General features: G+C 35.4%; 2 protein-coding genes across 5 annotated transcripts in view; one reads left to right on the top strand and one right to left on the bottom strand.

The window, feature by feature from the left end:
* The window catches only part of LOC123864667, a 16,005-nt gene extending 5,419 nt beyond the window's left edge, over positions 1-10,586 (bottom strand). For all 3 annotated transcript variants that reach the window (XM_045905284.1, XM_045905283.1, XM_045905282.1), the window contains exon 1: positions 10,258-10,586. In XM_045905284.1, the coding sequence (XP_045761240.1) occupies positions 10,258-10,366 (109 nt within the window). In that variant the 5' untranslated portion in view covers positions 10,367-10,586. The remainder of the gene's footprint in view (positions 1-10,257) is intronic.
* LOC123864646 (MFS-type transporter SLC18B1-like) lies at positions 10,577-26,139 on the top strand. 2 transcript variants are annotated; one of them, XM_045905253.1, is made up of 10 exons: positions 10,577-10,657; positions 18,066-18,235; positions 18,464-18,611; positions 20,334-20,520; positions 21,181-21,296; positions 21,697-21,902; positions 22,099-22,194; positions 23,546-23,714; positions 24,256-24,407; positions 25,072-26,139. In XM_045905253.1, exons 3-10 carry the CDS (start codon positions 18,534-18,536, stop codon positions 25,241-25,243), a joined length of 1,176 nt encoding a protein of 391 aa, XP_045761209.1. In that variant the 5' UTR covers positions 10,577-10,657; positions 18,066-18,235; positions 18,464-18,533; the 3' UTR covers positions 25,244-26,139. The 2 variants fall into 2 exon arrangements, with proteins under 2 accessions (XP_045761209.1, XP_045761208.1); XM_045905252.1 differs by lacking the exon at positions 10,577-10,657 and adding an exon at positions 14,399-14,781.

Genomic DNA, 26,139 nt, shown 5'->3' with positions numbered 1-26,139 from the left:
CCGCGCGACATTCAAGTGTCATACTTGAAGATATTTCATCAAATATTGAAGTCTTGTTATTCAAGCATTCAATCCAAGTGGTCTTACTTGAAATTGTCTTTATACTTGGAGTTAAGACCATGGTTGCCAGAAGCGTGAATTTCTAGTTTTAACAATGAGTAAAAAAATCCATGCCGCTCCCCGGCACTTTCCATACAAACGTAGTTTTGTTCTCATTTGAATAATTAATCAATCAAACTTAATGTGTATACAGTATACACGCTCTACATACAAATATCTGTCTGTAGCTTGTCGTGCATTTCCGTAAAAATATTTTAAAGTTTTTTGATGTAACATCCATTAGGTCAATTTTTTCATATAAAATATAGGCTATGTTACCCGGACCTTTACAACGAATCAATGGACACCTCGTTCATCAAAATCGGCCCATTAGTTTAGACTAGACTTGCAACGAATAGTATATTCGGCAGTATACCGAATACCGAATATTCGGCGAGGCCCCTGACCGAATAGCCGAATATTAGGCAAAAGTATTCGGCTGGATTTTTTTATTAAATTGGATTAAATTATGTAGGTACCTGTTTTATGTACCAATGACAACTTAATAAATGATTATAAAAGAAATGAGAACCCTACCCTTCTAAATTTTGATTACCACAACAATTCAAATACATAGAATCCTCCATTTTTCCAATTCAGAAGATGATTATGTACCTTTGTTATGCACCAATGACTACTTAAATGATTATAACAGAAATGAATATATACGTAATCAATCGATTTTAATTTTTCATTTTACCAATTATTTCTCTATGACAAAATATATTATTTAAGTATTCGGTATTCGGCCGAATAATATGTAGATATTCGGTATTCGGCCTATTCGGCTGCTTTTATTATATTCGGCCGATTTAGTAACCGAATATTCGTTGCAAGTCTAGTTTAGACGCTACGGTGGAACACACAGAATCTAGTTACAAATATACATACATACATACATAGACTGCTAAAATCATAACCTTTCCTAGATAGGATTTGCCCTAGTCGGGTAAAAAAAGCATTTTGTACAGCCCCAATACAACACTTATGCGTTTTTCTATCAATGCATAAGTTTATTATGTTAAAATCAAAAATTTTCAAAGATAAGATGAAAATCACTTTGCAGTAAGTGTAACACGCTGTAACACACAATAATTATTGTTCAACGTAATAGTTAATACAGTTAGTGTGGCTACAAGCCCGTGGCCGAGAGGAAAACTAATTATTTCCTCTAGACATGAAACCATGGGCCGTTTCGTCAGACAAGCAATTTGATGTCATCAGATACCCATATGCATACATACGAGTACCTACTAATATTATAAATGTAAAAGTGTATGTCTGTCTGTCACCCTTTTCCCAATTTTCCAGTTTGGAACACAGGTAGGTACTTAGAGTGTGCTCAAAATGTAGTCCAACCTGGCGGTATGTGTAGATCATAGATAATGCATAAAATACACAAGCCCGGATAAGATCTGTTTTATACAACGCAACATATTCAATTTTGACTTCTAGTTTGGAGCTGTATCGGTATAGCTTGCATCCCTAAAATCGACATAGTGTAGGTAGACCGAACAGGAACATCAAAAGGATCCCACGGGACTTTTAAAAACTTTCATGCCGTCCGCCATAACAAACTTGTTGCAAAGTCGATATTAAGGCGAACAAATCTCTACGTTCACTATCATATTTTGTACAGTGCCTTTTTAAACATTGATATTGAGACAACAATTATTTCAGGGTTTTCCATGTCGCGCATTCAAACAATTATACAAAAAATTAAGCTGGTTTTTTGTATTTAACATTTTCTAATCGCAATGCAAGCATATGCCAATCTAAGTAAAAAAAATTGTTTAGGTGCTTTAGTTTTTATCAATATTTTTTTTTTAGTTTTTATCAATTTTTTTTATATATGTTTTTTATTAGCCATGTTAAATGACTAATATTCCCCTTTCCTCTCCAACTAAGCGTCAGGCTTGTGCTAGGAGTAGGTTTTTTTTTTAATATAACTATTTTATCTGTTGCTATTTACATTGCAACAACCTTAACAACTATCACTTATAATATTAATATTGTATAATATACGTAATCTAAACTTAAACCTATTTTTTTTTTAGGAGGAGGAGTAGGTACGGCAATAGTGCAACGGGCGGGGTTTGAACCGTCAACCTTTCGGTTTTCAGTCCACTCCTTTACCGGTTGAGCTATTGAGGCTTATTATCCAAAAAATGTGTCCATCTACGTAGTATGTTTGGGCAATCTCATCAATCAAAATTCACCTTAACCTGCACAGCTCATAGGCGAATTATATAGATAAAATTTGTCAACATAGGGTATCCGGCAAGCCTTTGATCGTGAGATTACTACAGAGAATCATTTCGCAATGTGCAAGAGTGTCAAGGCTCCAATGCGACGGTTTGCGGTCAGATTCTTAGTGAATTTGGAAACTGAGAGAAATTATCTTGTGCTCTGAGGTTATGACTAATCCTTTGCGATTTGATGGTAATTTCGCTAAATGAGTGTAATTGGGCGGTGATGTTTCTTGGGCAATAAGGCAATGATCTAATTTAGCGGATATTTGCAATTCTGTTGCTTGGAAGTTTTCAGGACGGACCACTCTGATGTGAATGCCCTCCTCAAAAGCAAGTTTCCTACTATGATTATTGCTTTAATATTTGGGTCACTTCATCGCACAATTATATTTTCTTAGATGTCTTCAATTCAATAATGTCTTCTTAGGTGTATGTACCTTTAACAAATTAGTTGGTAGAACCTACAAGCTTTGAAAACTCATCTAGTCTAAACAGTTTCATAATTCGGCAACTACTGATATTATAATTTATGAGAGATTAAAAAGGTGCACAGACTTTACCTCCAGATTACCCTGACTCATTATTAAGGTAAGAGATATCCGGTCTATAGGTCAATGTCGATTTTATTTTATGGTCACACGTGATGGACAATCGTATGACCCAATAGCTCATCCCTTATTTACGAACGAATTCACGGCACGCATTGCACATTAAAATTTATGCTGCCCATACAAAGAGCCGCAAGGTTGGACAACCGGTCATCTCTTTGCCGAACAATATTGATGATGGTAAATGACCGCGACTTCGCCTAAATATAACTTCATCAATCTTACTATCTTTCTTGGTAATATCTGAATATATAAAATGAAAAGGTGACTGAAGGACGACTGATCTAGCAAGTATAAACGCACAACTCAAACTACTGGACGGATTGGGCTGAATTTTGGTATGCAAGTATCTATTATGACGTAGGCATCCGCCGAGAAAGAATTTTGGTTAGAGTAAGCCATAAAATAGCCCACGCGGATGAAATCGCGGGCATAAGCTAGTAATATCATGAATGTGAAAGTTAAGATGTTTGTTACTCCTTCATGCCACAATAACTGAACTGATTGGACTGAAATTTAGTATGGCTTACCTATATATTTTTATATAAGAGGGCTCTCTCCGTCACTCGTTTCATAGTATCGTAGTTCCAATTTCATTTGAATATTAAGCAACCAAAGTCCATGAAATTTGCAGACATATTCTAGAAACTAATTTCTATGTCTGTGGTTTTCCAGATTTTGTTAAAATATTCGGTTTCAAAGTTTCATACAAATCTTTGAGCCCCTGTAATTTTTAAACTACATATTTTTAGAAAAATCTAAAACACCACAGACACAGATATTAGTTTCTAAAATATGTCTGCAAAATTTCATGGACTTTGGTTGCTTAATATTCAAATGAAATTGGAACTACGATTGTATGAAACGAGTGACGGAGAGAGCCCTGTTAACACGTAGGATATTTTTTAGCTCAGAAAATCAAATTCCCGCGGGATTTGTAATAAACTTATATCAATGCGGTTGAAGTCGTGGGCGTCATCTAGTTTTAATAACAATGATTGCCTGCATGTATGTAGGTATATCTGTCTATAACCTTTTCTCGTGTTAACAAGTAGGTATTGAATCGATTTTAACGAAAGGCATGCTAGAGGCAGGATAATTTTTATTCCGGAAATCAAAGAGTTTCAGGACTTTTATAAAAACCTTTTTCCACGCAGACGAAGTTGCGGGTTTAAACTCGTAGTGCCTACCTACTAATATCATGCTGAAGAAGGAAGGAAGTCTTTGGAAAAAGCTAGCATTGTTTTATTTGTCGCATAAACATATTTTTTTAATTACTTTTAGTAAATGTTTCTTTGTAATAAACCAAGGACGGTAAACTAATTTGTATTAATAATTACAAGTGATTTTTGAATATTATGCATAACTTGAAAAGTCTTTGAAACAAAGGAGAATAAGTTATGACTTATGCAAGCGTACCTGTTTAATTGTTCAAAGTTATAAATTTATTTATCTTCTATTTATATGGTTTAATTGCCTATTTATAGCTATTTTAGGTATGGATAATGTATATATCAATCATTGTGAATCATGTGAATCCATCATTCCCTACTTTTCTACGCTTGACGGTGGATTATTTTTTTTCGAGGTATACCCTATTTATGAGTATAATAAAATATAACCATCAAACTCGGAATGTAAAAATGTATGTAGAATACATAAAAAATAAAATACAATTATGCCATCGACTTGAGAACCTCCTCATTTTTCGTCGGTTAAAAATAGCTTTTGTAATACTATGAATACGTAGTAACAATTCCAATAAATATCGTTTGTTCCCTAACTGATGGCCTATTGTTATGCGAATTTGGTTTCACTGATACTTTTATTTTTATATACCTAGTGATTGTTCTGATCAATGAGCAATTTGTTTCGATCGTAAATATTATTCTTCATGAAAATTTTTCCTGAAAATATACATTTACGACCAAGACCACCCATGACTGCGTCCATATGGATTGAGTTTTCAAAAATCCCCTGAAAAATTGTACTAACCACAGTATTTCGAACATTTTTTGCATTTATTGTTAAAGCTATAGGTATATTATTATCCTATATTAGATGATGCCCATAAATTCATCCACGTGATTTTAGGTTTTTTTAAAACCCTGTTGGAATTTTTCGATTCTCCGGGATAAAAAGTAACCTATACCTACTGTGTACGGGCTGCAAGCTATTTCGGTACCAAATAGATGATGTCCGCGACTTCTTCCACGTGGATTTAGGTTTTTAAAAGTCCTATTCAAGCTACCCCTGTACCAAATTTTATATAAATCAGTTATATAATCAGTGAAACGGCCTTTAAGAATCCCGTGGGAAATCTTTGATTTAACGGGACAATATGTAGCCTATGTCCGGCCCGTAATGCAAACTATCTCCTAAACTTTTCGTTAAATCGGTTAATCGGATGGGCCGTGAAAAACAAGACAGACAAACACATTTTAGCAATATTAGTATGGACTAGAATGGATTATTCATTTGATCGGAGTTATGCCAACGCTCTTTAGTTTTCCTGGATACAAGGCTCTACAAACAGATTGCATTAGGCCTACATAATAATATTAATATAAGCTCTGAGATGGGTCATACAAGGATGTTGACACGTCGTGCTTTGAATTACAATTACTTAGGAGTCTTTGTGTATTCTGCTAGAAATATATACCTACGTATTCTACTGCGGTAATTCAAATAATAACTAGGTATGTAAGAATAAAAGTGTGTAAATAAAACAATACAGTAATTTTCCATAGTAATATTATAGGTATTCCTTACTAGGCTAGATGAGGCCGCGAATTCGTCCGCGTGGATATAAGTTTGTTAAAAATGCCGTGGGGTCTGTTTCATTTTCCGGAATAAAAGTAGTCTATTTCCATTTCTGGGATGCAAGCTATCTCTGTGTCAAACGGAAAAATCGAGTAAACGGATGCATATTTAAGAAATCCCACGACAACTATTTGATTTGCCAGAATAAAAATAAAATGGCACGCGAAACTCTTTTATTTTCCGGAAAGTATGTCCTCATCTGCGGTGTAAACTTTCATCTCAATACTTTTCGCCTAAATCGGTTAAATAAATGGACTGCAAAAAAATTTCAAAAGAAAAATAAAACCGACTTCAAAAACCACAAACACTAAAAAGTAAAAAATAATTTTTGTTTCTACACGTGTAGAAACAAAGAACCTCCTTTTTTCGAAGTCGGTTAAAAAGGAAAAGTTCCAGTGACCAGTCTGCAGTTTTTTATTGAAAAATCAACTATTTTTTTGTTTGAAACGTACCAATGTTACCTAATACCTACCTATTGATTATTATCTACTTACGTAGATAACATGTAGATGTCAACTTATTTTAATAAGTAATCAACTTAATGACTGCCAATTATTAACAAACATGCAGGCTTCCTGGTGGACAAACATCATTATGTTTGCTATGTTTTGTGTTTTTAGTGGACAGAGTCTTTTATTTTTCTTTTAGTCTGAAACTAGTGACCATCTGGGACTTTGTTCCCGTAGGGATTTCGAAAAATGCGGCTTTATTCCTTCTCTATATTATAAAGGGAGCATAATATGTACAAAACTTTAGTGATCTAGGTCCAAGGAGGCTGGGTGTTGATGAGTTAATTAGTGAGTGAGTCAGGCGCCGTCCATGAAGGCGAACGAGGCAAAGAGGTGTTAGCAGCATAGCAATAAAATTTTAAAAGATGGTTTTTATCAACGCACAATGTCCACAATCAATCCACAGCCCTGACCTCAGTATGTACCCAAAGATAGTTTCTATAAAACTAAGATAATTTTCGCGCTCTCTACGCTCGCGAATTTATACCTGGCCTACCTAGTAATACCTAAGACTTTATTTTGCAAAACTTATAATAAACTAGCTGATGCCCGCGACTTCGTTCGCGTGGATGTAGTTTTTTAAAAATCCTGTGGGAACTCTTTAATTTTCCGGGATAAAAAGTAGCCTATGTGCTAATCCAGAGTATGATCTATCTCCATTCCAAATTTCAGCCCAATCCGTCCAGTAGTTTTTGCGTGAAGGAGTAACAAACATACAAACACACACACACATACAAACTTTCGCCTTTATAAAATTAGTGTGATGAAGTGTGATTATACCTACTCAGAATTATTTTGTTTTTATCTCAAGGAGCGTCAGTCCAGTAATTCCGAGTGCTGGTACCGAATATGAGATATCCTTATTAGACCTCCCTCTAAGATTTTCCCTCTATACTTGTAATATATTGGTGCCTATACGCGACCGCCATAATCACATAATGCCAGTAAAATCAACAAATGCGGCAGCCCTTAGACTTTAGATAAGTAGTTGCCGCGTAGCCCAAATCGATTACATCTATGTATTGTCTTGAGTTTAGTTAGTTTTTGAATAAAAATTACGTTAGTTAAGTATATTGTTTTGTTATGTTGCAATTTTTTTGTCTTTTCCAGTTATTATTCGTCTAGGACGCCGAATTTCCTCAGACCAGCGTTTAGAGAACAACAAAAGTAAAGCTGAAGACGCATTTTTGGGTCAAGATTGCTACATTGTATAAGTTATGGTAACCCTAACAGACCACATGACCGGTTCCATTCCAACTTACAATACGCAAGACTCCGCAAACATGGGGTCCGCACAAACATTATGTCTGCCATGTTTCGACAGCTCGAAAGTGACCTTGACACAAATAAGCTCGTAGAATTGAATTTTTCTAAGAGCCGACCACCGACGATCGCAAAGAACAAACGGTTAACTACAAGAACGTGATTTTCCAGGATGGCGTTCGAAACGCAAAACTGTGATATTTTGTGAAAATGATAGAATAAGGAATTCAAAACCTACTTATACAAAAAGTGTCATCATCATCATCACCAATAGATAGACGTCCACTGCTGAACATCTTGTAGGAATTTCCACACGCCACAGTATTGCGCCGCCTGAATCTAGCGGCTCCCTGCGACTCGTTTGATGTCGTCTGTTCTCCCAGTAGGAGGTCTTATAACGCTGAGCTTTCCGGTTTGAGGTCGCCATTGTAGCACCTTGGGACCCCAACATCTATCGGTTTATCAAAACTATGTGTTGCCACCTCAGCTTCGCAATCTGTTTAGCTATATCGGTGACTCTGGTTCTCCTAATTTCTGATTTGGTCACCAAGAGAAACTCCGAGTATAGCAAAAAATATTTTTTGGGCCGGCAACGCATCGGCGGTACCTCTCTCTGGTGCTGCAAATGTTCATAGGCCGCGGACATCACTTAACATCAGGTGATCCGCCTGCCCGTTGGCTCGCTATTTTATTATTTAAAAAAAAGGTCAAAATTGTAGTTGACGGTCTTTTCTTTGCTGCCGACCACACACAATGCAAAATGATCCTCATTAGGTTGTCAGCCTGTCGCATGGTGATTTTCTGTGACCTTGTATGATAATATAATCTACCCCGATTATAGTCACGATTTACGCAATATGAAACAAAGCCGTCTCTCAAGTGTCTGAGAATGTCCTAAAGCTTGACTTCTTTTGTATTTCAAGATAAATATAAATACTTAACCTACTGTCGCATAGATGGTCTGGTAATTTTAAAATTACGTGTACTTATTATGTGGAAGATTTCTAATATGTATTGGTCGGATAGTAATACCCGGTCTAATGAGAAAACTAGAAAAGAGCTGATAATCTTCAAACGGCTGAACGGATTTTCTTGGATTATAGCTAAGAACACTCTCGATCAAATAACATTTCAAACAAAAAAAACTAAATCAAAATCGGTTCATTGGCTTAGGAACTACGGTGCCACAGACAGATACACAAACACACAGATACACACGTCAAACTTATAACACCCCTCTTTTTGGGTCAGGGTTAATAAAAGTCTTGACACAGTAACTGACTCATGAACGTCCAACCCAAACCTTTGAACCTAAAAAGTTGAAATTTTTCGGAATTCCCGCGGGATATGGAACAAGAGTTTTTGTGCTCCGAGTGAAATCTCGAGGCTTGCTAGTAACTTTACCTATACTTTAGAAGTACGAAATCTATATTTAAAAGTGTGGCCTTCAATTTCGTCGTGATAGCGATATAAGCTTTTTTTGTTATGTATATAATAGGTAAGGAAAAAGTCTAGTTTTTATGAGAGTCATTGCAATGCGAACAATTACAAGGTCTGGTTGTCTCAAATTAAGTTTTTTTTTTCTTTAATCGGCTTATGTCAGAATATCTAGTTGATTTGTTTAGAATCATGTCGGTCATTTACCGGCAAAGCGATCCGTCAAGCGAAATTGTCAAGTAACTACCCTCAATCATAATCATCCTATGTCTAATGATTTGTTTTTGTAGTATTTAACTCCCATATCTTTCTCCGAGCCTAGATTTTTTAACGTTTGAAGTTAACGTTAATTGTGCGTGTATCTGCCCTTTGATAGGACGAAAAAATATCGTGCTTTCATATCATAGCATATCCAACAGTTTTGGCAGATTTATTTTACTCTAGTATCTCGTTCTTGTACATAAAACTCTAGGGCTCAAACTAGTCAATTTGATTTTATACTTTGACAAATTCAAATTCAATGATTTATTCAATAAAATGTAGGTACAATATGTTGAAATAATCATAAAACGTGTATTGTTTGTTTGATTTTTGTTTGTTTGGTTTGCTTTACTTTTAAGAACAGTAACTCCAGCGCACTCCCTACACTTTCAGTACAAACGTCATTTGGTTCTCATTGACAGATATCTATGGGGTTAAAATAATTAATATGTTCGTTCGTGTGGCAATAGTGTCAACCAGATCAATTTCTTGAGATTAGCATTTCTGTATAACGATAGGTAACAGTTGTATTATTAACATAATAATAAAACGCAATAAGGCAAAGGTCGTAGTTTTTTCATCACAATTCACTAAGTTGCCAAACGCACTATATTTCAACATTTTAAACCGTGTGTATTCAACGACAAGACCACGAAACCCAAAAGACACTAGTTGCAAAACAGATATTTTAATACAATAAGTGCTCTGACATTGCAGATCTTTATGTAATGCATGTCTCGATGTTAGCACCTTGTTTTCAGTGATAAAACATTTGTTATATTTAAAAGCTTTGAGAAACTTGAATTTTTTGAAAAACCTTATGTTTCCTTGCTATAAAAAGCTTGAAAGATAAAGTTTTTGCCAGCCGCACACCAGCCTTCTTAGCTCCATAAATTGCATTGTTCATTGTTGCACTTTTCAACCCTTACAACTAAACTAAACTAAAATAATTCTTAAATTGAAGACTTCGTCATTGGAAGTCGGTTAAAAATGCATTGTACTTACGCAGAGTGAGTGTGTTATCATTCTCCGCAGCCTCTCCATTGTGACAGATGATAGTAAAGCAGAAGACGAGGAATGTTTTGAAAATTCGCTGAGCCATTTTCTTTTTCATTCGAGTCTAGTTGTTATTTTTTTTTGTTTTGAAGTCGGTTGGACTTCTTTTTAATAACAGTTCAGGTACACAAACGTTTCGACACACTTTTGGAGTTTTTTTTTTGTTGAATTTTTTGAATTCGGCCGCGTCCGTTGTTGCGCGGAATCAGCTGGCAATAGGCGACTGGTCGGTCGATGGGCGGACGGACGCGCGTCTCATTTTGTTTGAAGTGAAAGCATCAAGCGTTGTGTTTTATTCGGGCATGGTTTTCGACATCCCTCAGCCTCAGCTCCCCCCCTCGCCATTCAGATATTTACGAGCACCACGTGCAGGGCCCGGCATGGGCTGTTTATTTTATTCCATGACAAGTTAACCCCTTAACTGCAATTACACTTCTAGGGTGGTAAACAGCCATGCCTGAAGTCTAGACATTGCCCCTGATGAAAATCGAACCCTCATCCCAATTACCTATTCATAACATTACAGCGCTTACCACTACATTAGTGTTATGGTCAAAAAGTTATAGAGGAATGATGTAAATCTTAATTGATAAGCTTTTTGAGCGAGCTAGAGGAAAATAATGAAAGTTCAATTTTTGTACATGACGCACAAAAATCAAACTAAAAGTATATCCCCTAACAATTCGTAAAGGTTTGCTAGGACAGGGTAGTTTTGATACAGTCCATAGTCGTTAGGATTTCAGTTTATCTGCTACCATTCTAGAATTGATTTTAAACAAGCTGAATTTTTTGGTGTTTTCAAAGAAGTAATGGTGAGATCAAACACTAAATAAAAGCACAAGCGCAGCGAGCGCAATTTCTTTTTTTTTTACTTTTTTACAGCAAAATAAGTTCAAGAACGGGTGCGAAGTGTAGCTTTTGTCATCGTCGTTGTCAACAGACGTCCACTGCTAGACATAGGTCTCTTGTCTGACTTCCACATCTCAAAATTTTCCTGTTTTTTTCTTGTGTCGCCTGAATCCAGCGGCTTCCTGCGACTTGTCTGGTGTTATCGGATGGTTCAGTTGGGTTATCTGCCAACGCTGTGCCACGGTGCGAGGTCACCATTCCAGCAGTTTGGAACCCCTACATCTATCAATCTTTCGAACCCATTGCCACTTCAGCTTCGCAACCTATCGAGATATGTTAACTACTCTGGGTCTTCTACGGATCCCCCTTTGATATTTGCTAGCCACGAAAAACACACGTACCTACTTAAAATACACTTTTAATCTTTTGAATAGTTTGATTGTTAAAATATTTTCTCTGTCTCTCATTGTTAGTAGGTATTTTTACGTAACCTCTTAATTTTTTCCCACTTTTGTGACGGTATTAAAATTTAACTTCATTAAAATATTTTCAATAGGTAGGTACATTTTTTAATCAACCTGAAAAAATTGTGTAGCTCTGTAACTAATTACCTTTCAAGATTAAAAATTAAACTAAATAGTTTATATAAAAACATGTATTATAAAAAAAGGCATTTGTAAATACGAATGCCTTTCTTTATAATAATACTTTTTTTTTTAATCAAGAAATAGGTATTTATATCGCTTACCTATTATTTCAAAGGCTTTATTCACTGCAGTCAGCCATATTTTTGTAAAATCTAAATGGGTAGGTAGGTATACAATCACGATTTAACAACATGTATAAACATAGTCATAGACAAGTCATTCACTCTAAACAATAGTGGACCCGTAGCAATCAAAATGTTTACAGTAATAAAAGCAATTAAAAATTTAATAACAACTCATTTAATTGTAATATCTTTATCTTGTTTCGATTGTTTAACATCTCGTTAACTTTTAAAACAGTATAGACTACAGGCCCATGTTTAAAAATGGGTGGGTCATATGAACCACCAGGTGGCGTATACAGGACGATATAAGAGCATAAAATAATAAGTTTCAGCACTATGCCGTCACTTGTAAGCTGTCCAACAGAGTGCTGGTGAGAATTGAAAAGTGCAGGTAGAGTGAGTACATTTTGGTCATATATTTTTGTACGGCATTTTTACCATCGATAGATCCATGAAAAATAATAAGAAAGCGCGCAGTGCCGTAAAAAAATGGTGCGCCACAAAGTCAGTAAATGTTTTGATTTTCTGACAATTTCCGGGGTAAATTTGGTCATTTAATTCTGTACGGCACTAGTTTCATACTGTTTCAATACAGCCTCTAATCCATTATTCCGCAACGCCGTACAAAAATCATGCGACAAGGGGAAAAAATTGAGGGTAGCAACCCCCTCTCTTTCCGTGGTCCGGGGGGTGATTTGAGAAAGTACGGCTTTGGTTCCAAAACATTATCTAGCACTCAAAAGTACTATTAAAAATAATGCCGTAAAAAAATTAGTGTTCATTTGAATGTGTATCAATAATTATCTTAATTTCATGGTATACTTAATTTTTAAAGCTGTAAAATCATTTGAATCTGTACGGCAACTTTTTTTTTAACATGATAGTGTAAAATACTATTGTTATATAGTATTGCCGTTCAAAAGAAACTGTTCTAAAAAAAATTATAGATAAATACAAAAACTGAAATTTTTCAAATTATTGCAAAAGTTTAAATATTCATAGATTAATAAAATATAGCAATTTTCTACGCTTTTCCCTTGTTTTAAATAGTATTAAGATAAATAAATTAGGAAAAAATTATGCCGTATATTTTAATGCAGACCATATCTTTTAGGCTGATGAAAATGACGCTACCATTTTAAGGGTAGTACTTTATGGCCATCTGATACTGTACGGCATTAACATATTTTTGAAGAGAACAATTGATAATATGATAAAATCACTATGCCGTCTAACTGAAGTGAACGGGTGTGTATATAATATCCACATCCCCTACAAACCTTTGGACCAACGAAAATGTACGGCATGTAAAAAAATATTATCTATGCTAAAAACACTTTCAAAATAAATTAATTTTATGTTGTTTCAAATCACCCCCCGGACCACGGAAAGTGAGGGGTAATGCTACCCTCAATTTTTTCCCCTTGTCGCATGATTTTTGTACGGCGTTGCGGAATAATGGATTAGAGGCTGTATTGAAACAGTATGAAACTAGTGCCGTACAGAATTAAATGACCAAATTTACCCCGGAAATTGTCAGAAAATCAAAACATTTACTGACTTTGTGGCGCACCATTTTTTTACGGCACTGCGCGCTTTCTTATTATTTTTCATGGATCTATCGATGGTAAAAATGCCGTACAAAAATATATGACCAAAATGTACTCACTCTACCTGCACTTTTCAATTCTCACCAGCACTCTGTTGGACAGCTTACAAGTGACGGCATAGTGCTGAAACTTATTATTTTATGCTCTTATATCGTCCTGTATACGTCACCTGGTGGTTCATATGACCCACCCATTTTTAAACATGGGCCTGTAGTCTAGTATATTCTGACCTTAGGAATTTGAATGGAATTTTCTGGAATTACTACATACATTGCTGTTTTACTAAAAAAACCTGTTTGATATTAATGGATTATATTTTTATACTAGTTGGCCCGCCCCGGCTTCGCCTGGGTGGACTAACCTATTCCATAAATCCTTCCTCGTGGAATTTTCTTTTAGCTACCCTCAAATTGAACCACCCGTTACTAATACATACGAGTACCTAAGAAATGAAATGTATTGTATGCTGGCTGTAATAATATGTTATGTTCATATTAAGAATTTTTTCACTAAGCTATTAAAGTATTAGCTATAACTTATAGCTAAAATTATAAGTGTGCTACATTAAGTTCAAATCCATTCAAAAGTTTCAGAGTGAATCGATAATAATGCTTTTTCGATTATTTTCAAAATAGTTAATTTAATATACAGAAATCGTCCAGTTCCAGTTTTATTATAATTAATTATAGATTTTAATGGACTTCAATTTGTAAGATATTTTCTGAAATTCTTAATACATTGCTGTTTTAAGAAGAAATTCCTTCATCCGTGTTGAAACAAGCGTCAATGGATACCAACTTGGGATCGTTCAAGACGACTCGATAACTTAGTTATCATTCAATTGGCACAGTTACTTAGATACTCCCTTGTCAGTTAGTCAGTTACGTACCCGCATCGGGAAAATTGTGACGTTTAGGTTTATTTGACTCATATTTATTTCACTTATGCTGTCTTTTTTTATTAAGTGCCAATGATTGTAAGGTTTACTTTAATTAAATTAAAAAATAAATAAAATAGTTTCATTGTCAAACAACAAACTTTCAAAATAAGTTAAACTAATGAGAGAATGAAAATATTATTCATGTAGAAAAGTTTTAGTGTTACTTGATATTTCTTAAAAGTGTTTTTGTCAAAATGCGGGAATTTACGAGAAGACAGTGGTTAACTGTGGCGGTTATTTCTGTTGCTGATTTTTGTAATGCAATTTGTGTCGCACTGCAAGCGCCATTTTTTCCACAAGAGGTTAGTTGCTACCTACATGTTTTTTCAAAAAAAGCAGGCATATAAGGCCTAGTTGTTATGATATCAAAGGTTTGATCCCGGGCACGCACCTCTAACTTCTCGGAGTTATGTGCGTTTTAAGTAACTAAATATCCTTTGCTTTAACGGTGCAGGAAAATAACGTGAGAAAACCATAATATTCTCAAAGATGTGTAAAGTCTGCCAATCCGCATTTAGTTCGCGTGGTTGACTATGGCCTAAACCCTTCTCATTCTGAGAGGAGACCCGTACTCAGTAGTGGGGCGGAAATGGGTTGATCATGAAGTATTACTGAGAACGAGAGTTCCTTGCTCCAAGGAGCATGAGCCTGATACCAATAATAATTATAATTGCCTTAGTAGCTATATTGCCAAGGGTCTGTAATCTGCCAATCCGCATTTAGTCCGCGTGGTAGACTATACCCAAGATATTGCTAAGATGATGATATTTCTTTTATGCGGGATAAAAATGGGAACTCTGTGATTTTCAGGGACCATTTAATTAGCCCAGGTCCTTCTCCGGGATTCAAGCCTCTTTGTACCTACCAAATATCGTCAAATCGACTAACGGATGGGCTGGAAAAAACTAGCACACAGACAGACACAATTTCTAATTAATAATATTATTAATAGATATAGATGATAAACAAAAAATAGACATTCTACCCTCCTATTTATAAATAAAATGTCCTATTTATAACTGCAAAAAGTATTTTTGTGGGAAATTTTTAAAAACTGATATTTCTTGAAAAATATTATTACGTAAAGAACTCTTTTGCAAACAAGAGTTTTTTTTTTGTGTTATCTCAAAAAATACTCTTTGGGGTTAGCCGCTTTTTAGCAAAAGGCTGGCAACATTGAAAATAGCTGGTCAAATTAATGAGCAATATTACAGAGGTACCTAGGTGCCCCAAATCAAAGGTCTATATTAGACTTCCAACCAGAATGTTCATGATAACCTCACATGGGTTATCATTTATCAGTTCACAATACAATTAAGTACGAAGCGCTTCTAGTTACACATGCAACATTAATTAATAATAACGTGTTTAGAGATACAGACATTACTAAAATTGTACCTATTGAATCATATATGTAGACGTATCGATTACGCGAGATTTTACTATCGAAAAAAATTTACTATCCATCTTCTAATTCCAGCGATATATTTTCAAAATTGGCTTTTGTTTTACGTTTACATAATTAATTATCACCACTTCATCATTGTTTGACAATCATGAAGTGTACAATAATAATACTACCCAACTTGAATAAATGACTTTGACTTTGGTATTTTGATCAACAATGTTTATTTGACTTACATAATTTTTAACTATATATATATCTGTCATAATTATTTATTAGTAGTTAGTTAAAAAAACGATTATTAAATAAAAAATAAATCCAACCGTGTAAAGTCTACAAAACTTTAATAAACTTTGTTAAACAGTCAACAGTTTTTACTTTTGTATGCCCCCGGCTGAGATACTTTTATTTATAGATGGCATTAACAATCGCATACAAAATAATATATAATAATATGAAATTGCTGCACTGAAGATTAGCAAACCGTGGCCTAGCGGCCAAAGCCTCGAGGGCTCGCGATACCCAGAGACGCAAGATTCGAATTCTGCCGGTTTCGCAATTTTTGATATGTTTAATTAAAACTAGATGATGCCCGCGACTTCATCCTCGTGCATTTACGTTTTTGAATAACCCGTAGGAACTCTTTGATTTTCCGGGATAAAAAGCCCGCCTATAGCCTATAGAGGTACAGACATTAGCTTACATCCCGGGGAAGGCCCCGGGAGCTAATCTCTGTACCAAATTTCATCAAAATTGGTTAAACTGTTGGGCCATGAAAAGCTAGCAGACAGACAGACAGACAGGCAGAAACACTTCCGCATTTATAATCTTAGTATGGAATATTTAGGGCATTAGGTAAGTTTTTTTTCTGGTGCAGTTAGGAAGAAATAAATTTACATTTGTAAGAGCAGATTTTTTGAATCGCTAAATAATCTTCAAATTAAAGATTGTTTAGTGACTAAAAAATTTGATGATTTTCGAATTGTGAATTTCGAAGCTCACGTGTATTTTAAAACCATTTTAATGGCAGACGCTTTACGTTATCAGAATAAAAACTACCTACGCAGCGTTGCTTGCTACTCAATAGTCTCAATATATTCTAATATTTATCTAATCATGGATTTTTTTTGCAAGCATATTGCCTAGCTTGCAAGCCTATCAATCTAGTCTACTCACTTGTTTCTCTTTTCTTTACTGATAAATGAAATGGACATTATAATTTTATCAATGACAATAATTATTACATGTAAGTACGCACATTGATAACATTATTTTATGTAAATATAATAATAACAATTGTATGATAGCACATGCCATAATTTCCTAGTTGAGTTCATATACTACTTAAATAAAGCACAGCTAATTTTGATTTTAAAGTACCTATTAGGAAATTGAAAAGAAATCAATTTGCAAATACCTCATACAATAATCCCAAGAACCTACCACTATACGATGCATATTTTTAAACATAAATAAAATACATCTTTTCTAAAATATAAAATACCAAATATTTTTTGGTAAAAAGAGGAATCCTTCCTAGAATACAAGTAGGAGTAGATATTATATTTTATACAATTTTCAAATAAAATAAAATAAATTTTTACTCCCGGTCTTTTGTTACCAAATTTTGTCCTTTCCCCGAAAGAATTTTATTATAATTTTTTATTCGATTACAATTAATAGCCATTGACTGCGATCTCACCTAATGGTAAGCGGTGAATGCAGTCTGTAGTTGTAGCGGGCTAACTTGGAAAGGGAATGATCAGTTGTATTCAACCCATACCCCATATCGGTTCCTACATGGCATCAACGCTAAATCGCTTGGTCGCTTTGCCAGGTTTGTAACTAGCCATGGCCGTATCCTCGCACCAGACTGGACAATTCTAGATTTCATCAATTCCGCCAGAAATCAACCTTTTTTTTCGGATTGAGTATGCTGTGTAGGCCCTACTGGCCACTGCACTGCCTGGGGGTGAGCGCTAGGGCTCGAAGACATAATTGGTGAGGTCGGGGGACAACGTTCTCCTAAGGGCGCCTCCTGTGAGGCTCGGACCACGGCTTAGGATACGAGAAAAACGAGAAAATTCTTTCTTCTTGGTTCAGCCACTTAGTTTCTTCAAAGTTTCTTCAGCTAATTAGTTTCTTCAGATTTAATTTTCAAGTATTTAATTTTTTTTTCAGGCTGAAAAGAAAGGATGTACAGCGACAGAGTACGGGCTAGTATTCGGAGTGTTCGAACTGGCAGTGTTCCTCATTAGTCCGTTCTACGGAGCGCATCTCAACAAGCTGGGGCCTAAGTTAGTCTTCAACGCGGGGATTTTGACTACATCGACATGTGCTATTTTGTTCGGGTAAGTAAATGATAACCATAAACTCAAATGACATTGGTTGGTCCTAACATTACTGCTTCACTGAGTGATAGTAAAATATTTTTTTCATAAAAACCTTCAATTGATTAAAAATAAATATGAAATGATTTCGATGGCTACCATTCAGAGTTGATCACTGGATTGGCGAATCACATCACAGTTAGAGGTAGGCAGAGCTGTAAGTATATAATTTTGTATTCCCTTTCGTAGATTACTGGACAAAGTAGACGGACACATACCGTTCGTAACCCTGGCATTCACGATTCGCATCATCGAGGCGATGGGGAACGCGGCCTTCCTCACCGCCTCCTTCGCCATCATCGCCAAGGAGTTCCCTAACAATGTAGCCAGCATGTTTGTAAGTAGTCAAAACCTAATAATCTTTTACGATTAATATGCAAGTGGAAGTCTGTCTGTCTAACGTATTTATAATTCTGTGATCTGTCTGCTACCTTTTCAAGGTCTACCCATTTAACCAATTTTGATGAAATTGGGTACAGAGATAGCTTGCATCCCGGGGTATATCGACCTGTCGCGTACTAAAAGTAGGTACAGCGTACTATGATAACCACCACCTTTGTACCTTTGTTCTTATGTAATAATAATAAATTATCATATACTTACGCGTGTTACGGTTAACAAAGTAAATCATAATCTAATCGTATTTTATACTGAGTAAGTACCTAAGTTGAATGGTAACCATTAAAGTAATATTGTTATAAGTAATTAAATAACTCGATAGTAATATAATTTATTGCAAGTATATTACTAATTGGTGCCATAATTTACAATTTAAATTTGACCTATTTTTATCAATTCATGTGACCTGAAATCATCGAGCATAAATTATTATTATCAAGTTTATCATCACAATAAGATGTTATGTAATCGAAATTTCTATGTTAAGATGGATTTAACTCCTGTGCATTGGTCTGTATTCATTAGGTTACCTACTTAAATTCAAACTGTATCTGAAAATGTTACAGAATTTAACTGAAATAGTTATTTTAAGTTCATAGACTTCTAAGTTTCCCTGTCATGTACAAGCGACGGACTATTTTCCATTATTTTTTTCAAAATTTTAGGCTTCGTGGTTTCGCGTGAATGGGGAAGGGAACTATCAATCTGCTTTCTTAAATAACTTTAAACTATTCATTTTAAAATTAAAAAAAACTAGCTAACTCCCGCGCGACTTTGTCCGCGTTTACTACAAAAATCTCAAAACCCTATTTTATCCTAAAAGGGGAAACAATTTCTTTCTTAGCGGATGTCTACATCAGAATAGCTACCTACGAGTACACACATGCCACCCGATGCCAATGCGTCCAGTAGTTTGAGCTGTGCGTTGATAGATCAGTCAGTCACTTTTCCTTTTCTGTATTTAGATTGAGATCCTCATAACAAGCCCATTCATTTTATGTCCATTAGGTAAGGGTAGGTACAGTTTGGAAAACTTTTTGTTATTTTTTAATTTGCCTCCGTGTTCTCAAAGAGACCACCATATAGGTACAAAAATTATTTTGTTTACGTTACACGTACGTGTTTCGGTTTAGTAGATTTAGGCTGAGATCTATAGAACGCACTTTGACTTTGCTCATATTTAAGACACTGTTAAAACAGGACAGCGTTATACCGCTGGCATTAATCTGTCTCGTTTTAACTGAAACTTAATTCGAAGCAAAATCAAAGTGCGCTCTATAGATTTCAACCTCAGAGCACTGTGACTGTGAGTGTGAGTATCACAGACTTCATGAAATAAGTGCCTATAAATGTTGCATAGCAAGTTTATGATTGGTAGACTTTGCTCAAAACACTTGCACGAATTATTGAGCGGCTAACTATACAGTGGTAGTACGACTTACGAACTACCTCCTACCTCCTAAACCGAAGTAAATCTTGACTTCTACATCCCGAAGGTATCAATATCTTAAATCTTATTGACCAGACCAGTCCCTTTATACCTACATCATTTTGTTCACCAATAAACTTGGTTGGTCGTCTAACACTATCCCTGGAATGATAGGTATGACGAAGTATGATGGACATGATTAGAAATCATATAGGCTTTAAAAATTCACAGGCGTCCTTGGAAACGTTCTTCGGTCTTGGTCTCATCGTGGGACCGATGCTGGGCGGAGCTTTATACAATTGGGGCGGCTATTCGCTCCCCTTTGCTGTACTCGGCTCCACACTCTTCCTTACCGCCATACTGTGCTACGTCACTCTGCCGAAGACGTTCGATGATGAAGATATTAAACCAACAGGGCGTAAGTTATAATTATGTAGGTATATTCTAAAGCCTGGAATGACGCAAAGCAACGAGCGATATGCAATAATAACATGGCAAAATATAATGTACATACTACATATATAAGTACGTTCTACAAGCTGAACTGAAACGTTGTCACACTTATTCATAAAAACATAAGTAGGTAAGTAGGTACCTAGTTTATAAAAACACGCAATCGCTAAAGGCAGCTGTAAAAAAAGGTAAAACTGCGTTCTTCTTAGATGCTTCTTAGGTATTTAGTGGAGGACAAAATATTGGTTATAAAATGCCTAAAATGAAGGTCCTATTCTACGAATTTAGGTAAGATGGTATGTCTGGCACGTAGGTCCTAAATTCTTTTGTGGTTGTGTCTTTTTGCGGACTAGTATGAGTCGTTTTGCTTTATATCTAGGTGTTGACAGCTGGACCCCGTCAAGCGTTAGTTTCACCGATTTCACCAAACAATTCTAAACAAGGCATTAGCTAATGACTCTTTAAAAATAGCTCTTTAATAATTGAAACCAGATCTAAATACGTGTAAAATAGTTGGTTGAAAGGAAGCCTTTCAAAAAAGCTACCTTGGGCTACGTATTTATAAATAAATCATGGAACTAGGAAGCAGCTAAACTTATTAAAATCCACTTTTTTCTTTTTGTAGCAACAATGATGTCTTTGCTAAGAATTCCTGGAGTATTGCTTGCCGCAATCAGTATAATTTCGACGAGTATGAGCATCGGATTTCTACAGGCGACACTCGAACCACATTTACGAGAAGTAAGAAAACAAAAACTGTTCAATATCATTATCTTTTTGATCTGTCAAAAAGGTAATAATATTGAATATTCCTTGTTGATTGATGATAATAGTACTATTCTAATCTAGACAATTGCTGGATCGGGAATATGGATATTGGATATAATATGTAATTAAAGATCTGGAGACTGACATTGGCTACTTTTTATTCCAGGGGTTTTCTTAAAGACTAACCTTTGCTTTTTTCTATAGCATTATTTTTTTCCGTACCTATATGCCTGGAAAATCACTTTAATAAAATGTAGTATACCTACTTAGATACAGATACAGACAGACGTAGACAGATATTATAATATCACGCTTGACGATTTAAGCCAATCCATATCCGTAGGCACATTTTGAAAGAGCTCTTTTCTTTCAGTTTCACTTCTCCCCAATAATCCTTGGCGTGATCTTCGTAGTCAACGGTGGTATATACGCGATATCAGCACCCGCTTGGGGCTGGCTCTGCGACCACCCCTACATCAAGCCCAAGTACATCACCGTGGTTGGCCACATGTTCGTAATTGGTGCTTTCTTACTTGTTGGACCTGCGCCTTTCATTGATGTCACTCCCTACACAACAACGTAAGTGCTATACTATAAGCATATTCTATTTATTCTGAACATCTAAAATCTAAATTATTAAAACAATGAAACTAAAACTAAAAACCTTCAAAAATATAATATAATAAACATATTATTTTAAATTTACTTCACAGACTATGAAAAATCCTTCAAATCAAAAGTGGAACCTATTAAATTTTTCTTCGTTCTCTTTCAGGATGCTCTGGCTCATAATTTGCGGTCTGGTGCTACACGGTCTTGGAATCGGAAGTCTTCTGGTTTCGTCATTCGCTGATGCCCTTGGTACTGCAATGTACGTATTTTATTTGAACATATTCTTGATACATTAGGGTAAAATTATTATGTTTCATAAAAATAGCAATTAAAGGTGATTCTACATAGAGTAACGTTAAGACTGAATTGCTCTAGCCTGGAAGAGGTATCACACAAATATTATAAAGGAGAAAGTTTGTGTGTGTGTGTGTGTGTGTGTGTATGTTTGTTACTCCTTCACGCTAAAACTACTGGACGGATTGGGCTGAAATTTAGAATGGAGATAGATTATACCCTGGATTAGCACATAGGCTACTTTTTATCCCGGAAAATCAAAGAGTTCCCACGGGAATTTTAAAAAACCTACATCCACGCGAACGAAGTCGCGGGCATCAGCTAGTAGAAAATTACGGCAGCAGGCGATAATATTTTGCTTTCAACCAAAATAATAAGAACTTCGTTAGCACGATTGAGGATGTATGGCGAGAGATCGAAGATGTTGTGCCTTCATAAGTGTCACAACATTTTCGATCAAATTTTAGCGTCTGTATGTGGAGACCACCGCGCCACAATACGAATAAGTTTTTAGATATGAAAAGCTTAATAGAATGGAATACATCTTTGCCTGTAGGATTATGGCGGTTATTATAACCAAAACCATTGAACAATGCAAATCCACCATATGTTGCATCATTTCTTGGCAGCAGGTTTGATTGCAGTAAATCGCTAATCTATAAATTAAAAAAAAATTATTAAGTACGTAGATATATTTTGCGCACTTTACCTTAAAATATACTGCGCAAATATTACGAAGCTAAGAACTGTTTATAGAAAAAAAAACTTACAATAACATGAAATCGATAACCTTAACCTTAAAGGATAACAAAGTAGTCCACATTTCATAACAAGTAATTAATACTCACTTAATTGACACAGTGTTGATAACCCGTTGTACCTATTAAAAATCGTGATTTTTTACCTGAGTTGATAATATTGATAATGTCATGTTACCAAAAACCTTATAGAAAGTTTTCCAAACTGTGGACCATCATTACACACTGTTGAAAATATGATAAAACTTCCTAAACAATAGCTGGGTGACAAATCCACACCGGACTACCAAAACAAAATGCAAGATCCCCGCAATACAACACACGAGAATTGATGAAAAGGACATACACGACTTTGAAATCTGAATCAAAGGAAAAAGCAGCAATTAAGATAACGCTAAATGCAATAAACCGATTCTAACGTTTGCAGTAATGCAGGTTCATATTATAGTCAGACTTAAATTCTTTTCAAAGTTTGATTAGTATGATACCTTAGAACATAAGCTAAGCTTGCTTAATAAATACTTACTCTAGGTTAAGAATCTCTTTGTGTTTTTACAGTTCGTGTGGATTGCCAAACTCTATTGAAACCTATGGCCTGGTGTCTGGTATGTGGACGTCTACCTTCGCGCTGGGCGCTTTCATCGGCCCCACTGTGTCGGGCTTGCTCTTCCAATTCATCTTCTTCAGAGCTTCCACTTATTTTATTGTCATCCTTCATTTCTGTGTAGTAAGTATTTTTAGTACGAACAAATACCTGAGTTATGACGACCTCATAACTGGCGCATTGGTGAGCACTATGGTCTTATAATATGTGGGTTTGATTTATGGCAGGGATAATTTGGAAATTTTTAATTTCTAAATTGTCTCTAGTCTGGTCTGGTGGAAGGCTTCGGCCTGTGAAATAGATTCCTATGCTACATGATTTTTTTTAAAATGCCTAGAAAAATTCCTAAGTTGAATCTTTTGCGTTACCAAAACGGGGAAAGAGGAGAGGAAAGAGGCTCAGACTAAGCCTTTTTAACTGATAAAATAATAGGCCAATTTCTTTATGAGATATAGCTCTTCCTAGCCTAGGGGCTAGGGCCTCCGTACTAGGCCTTGTAGTCTTGGTTTATTGGCGATAGCTCGCTGCTTTGCCTTGAAAAAGTAAATGTTTTGGTGTCTCTTCGACAGGCTGAAGTCTGTTGGGGATAAGAGCCTCGAAATCAAGCTTCTTATCTTAGCGTGCAAAGTTACAAAAGCCTTCAACCCTTATTTCTTATTAACAGATGGCGGTAGTTCTCCTGTACCTATGCACGTGTGACCGCTACAAGATGGAGGTATCTGTGTCAGCGGGTGACCTCATGCAGTTGGACGGCACTCTTGACGAGAGCGTGCTGATTGGAGATAAATTCATCGTACCTCCTCCTAAACCTAAGAGGTGTGTATCTAACATTAATTTACTCCTCGCTCTTAAGACTCTTCTTTTCAGTCACGCCACGCTTAGCTCTTGACAGGAGCGATTATAAAACACCCTGAAAATATGTCTCTTCTTTCTGTTACCTTGTCACGGCCTGCCAACTAAACCAATTTTGATACAGAAATAGCTTGCATCCCGGAGACGGACATGAGCTACTTTTTATTCGAAATAATCGAAGTTTCCTTGCAAACTTCGATTAATGAAATGAAATGAAATGAAATGAAATGAAATGATTCTTTATTTAGCGAAATGTGAGTAACAATGATGGTATTGACAGGTCCTTGGTCCTTCACATTTTGCCATTTGTGTATGGCGTGCAAAATATATAGTTAGACTATTATTCTGCAGACGTATTAGTATTTTAATTAATAAAATTTAATATTTATTTATTTATTTAGGAACAAATTTTTACAAATTTTACAAAACAGGTGTATTCATAAACTTAATCAGTTTTTCCGCACACCTAGGTGTCGTCGACAATGTGTAGGCACGTAACAATAATTTAATCTAATATAACAATTTCTACTAGTACTTACTACTAAACTTATAAACTAACAACATTAGGCTAAATATGGGTTATCAATAAGAATTATAAATATATGTATTTACTTTATATGATTTCCAGTCGCCGTTACGGCATAAGTGTGGAACAGTCGCGGCCTCCAGCGATGAACAGCCTGATCGCCTGCTCCAGCTACAAGAACCGTCGCAGCCCGTGGAGCCAGCGCACGCCGCGCTACCGGCCCTCCTACGGCAGCCTCGACCATCGCTTCCGTGCCTCGCTCTCCGTTACATAGTAGCATAATGTATTGCCATTACTTTACTACATTAATTAACCACAGAATACTAGGTAGATGAAGAGTTAATCGTAACAAGCTCCAAACAAACGTAGTTTTGTTTCTCATTGAATATCAATCAATCAAACTCAATGATCTTGAAATTAATATCTGTAGCTGTGGTTTTCAAAATGTTTGTAAAAATACGTAGTTCTTACACAGGCTCAAAGATTTACCTACAAATGTTTGAGGCCATGTAACTTTGAAACCACTCATTTTTACGGAAATTTGGCAAACCATAGACACAGAACGTGATCTACAAAATTTAGTCAAGTCAATATATCTCTACTCTTTCTCTCTCTCTCTCTTTTATAAGGCTCAAGTACCCATCATAATCATCGTGTTTGGGCTCGTTAGATTTGTCTTGAAAAGCGCTGTAGGTCTAAAATCTAGATGATACCTACGGTCTCGGGATGGATCTGGGAAATGGAAATTCTTTTTAATACATGATTTAAATAAAAGCTTGTTTTAAAAAGGTTTTTTTATAGCCTTTATTAAACTACTGCTTACGACCATCCAAGGGATTAATAACTTCTGATTATTCACGACAGATAATTACGGAATATATTTACTTATATAATATTAATAAAGTACTTCATTGATAATAATTGGTACAATACTAAAGGTGTCACAGTAGGTATACGACATTTTAATTATTTAGCATATAAGGTATAAATTATTTTTTATGTATATTTTCCATTCCCATACATAATATACTTAATGCCATTGATTATACGTAATTATTTTAATTATGAGTGATTAAATGTGTTTACTATAAGGACATATTTTGTATAATTGATTCTCTTTAAATGTAACAAATTACTGTAAATATTTTATTAAATAGAAAAACAAATGTT

Source organism: Maniola jurtina, chromosome 4, assembly GCF_905333055.1.
Source record: "Maniola jurtina chromosome 4, ilManJurt1.1, whole genome shotgun sequence".
Taxonomy (NCBI): domain Eukaryota; kingdom Metazoa; phylum Arthropoda; class Insecta; order Lepidoptera; family Nymphalidae; genus Maniola; species Maniola jurtina.
This window is presented reverse-complemented; position numbering and strand designations above follow the sequence as displayed.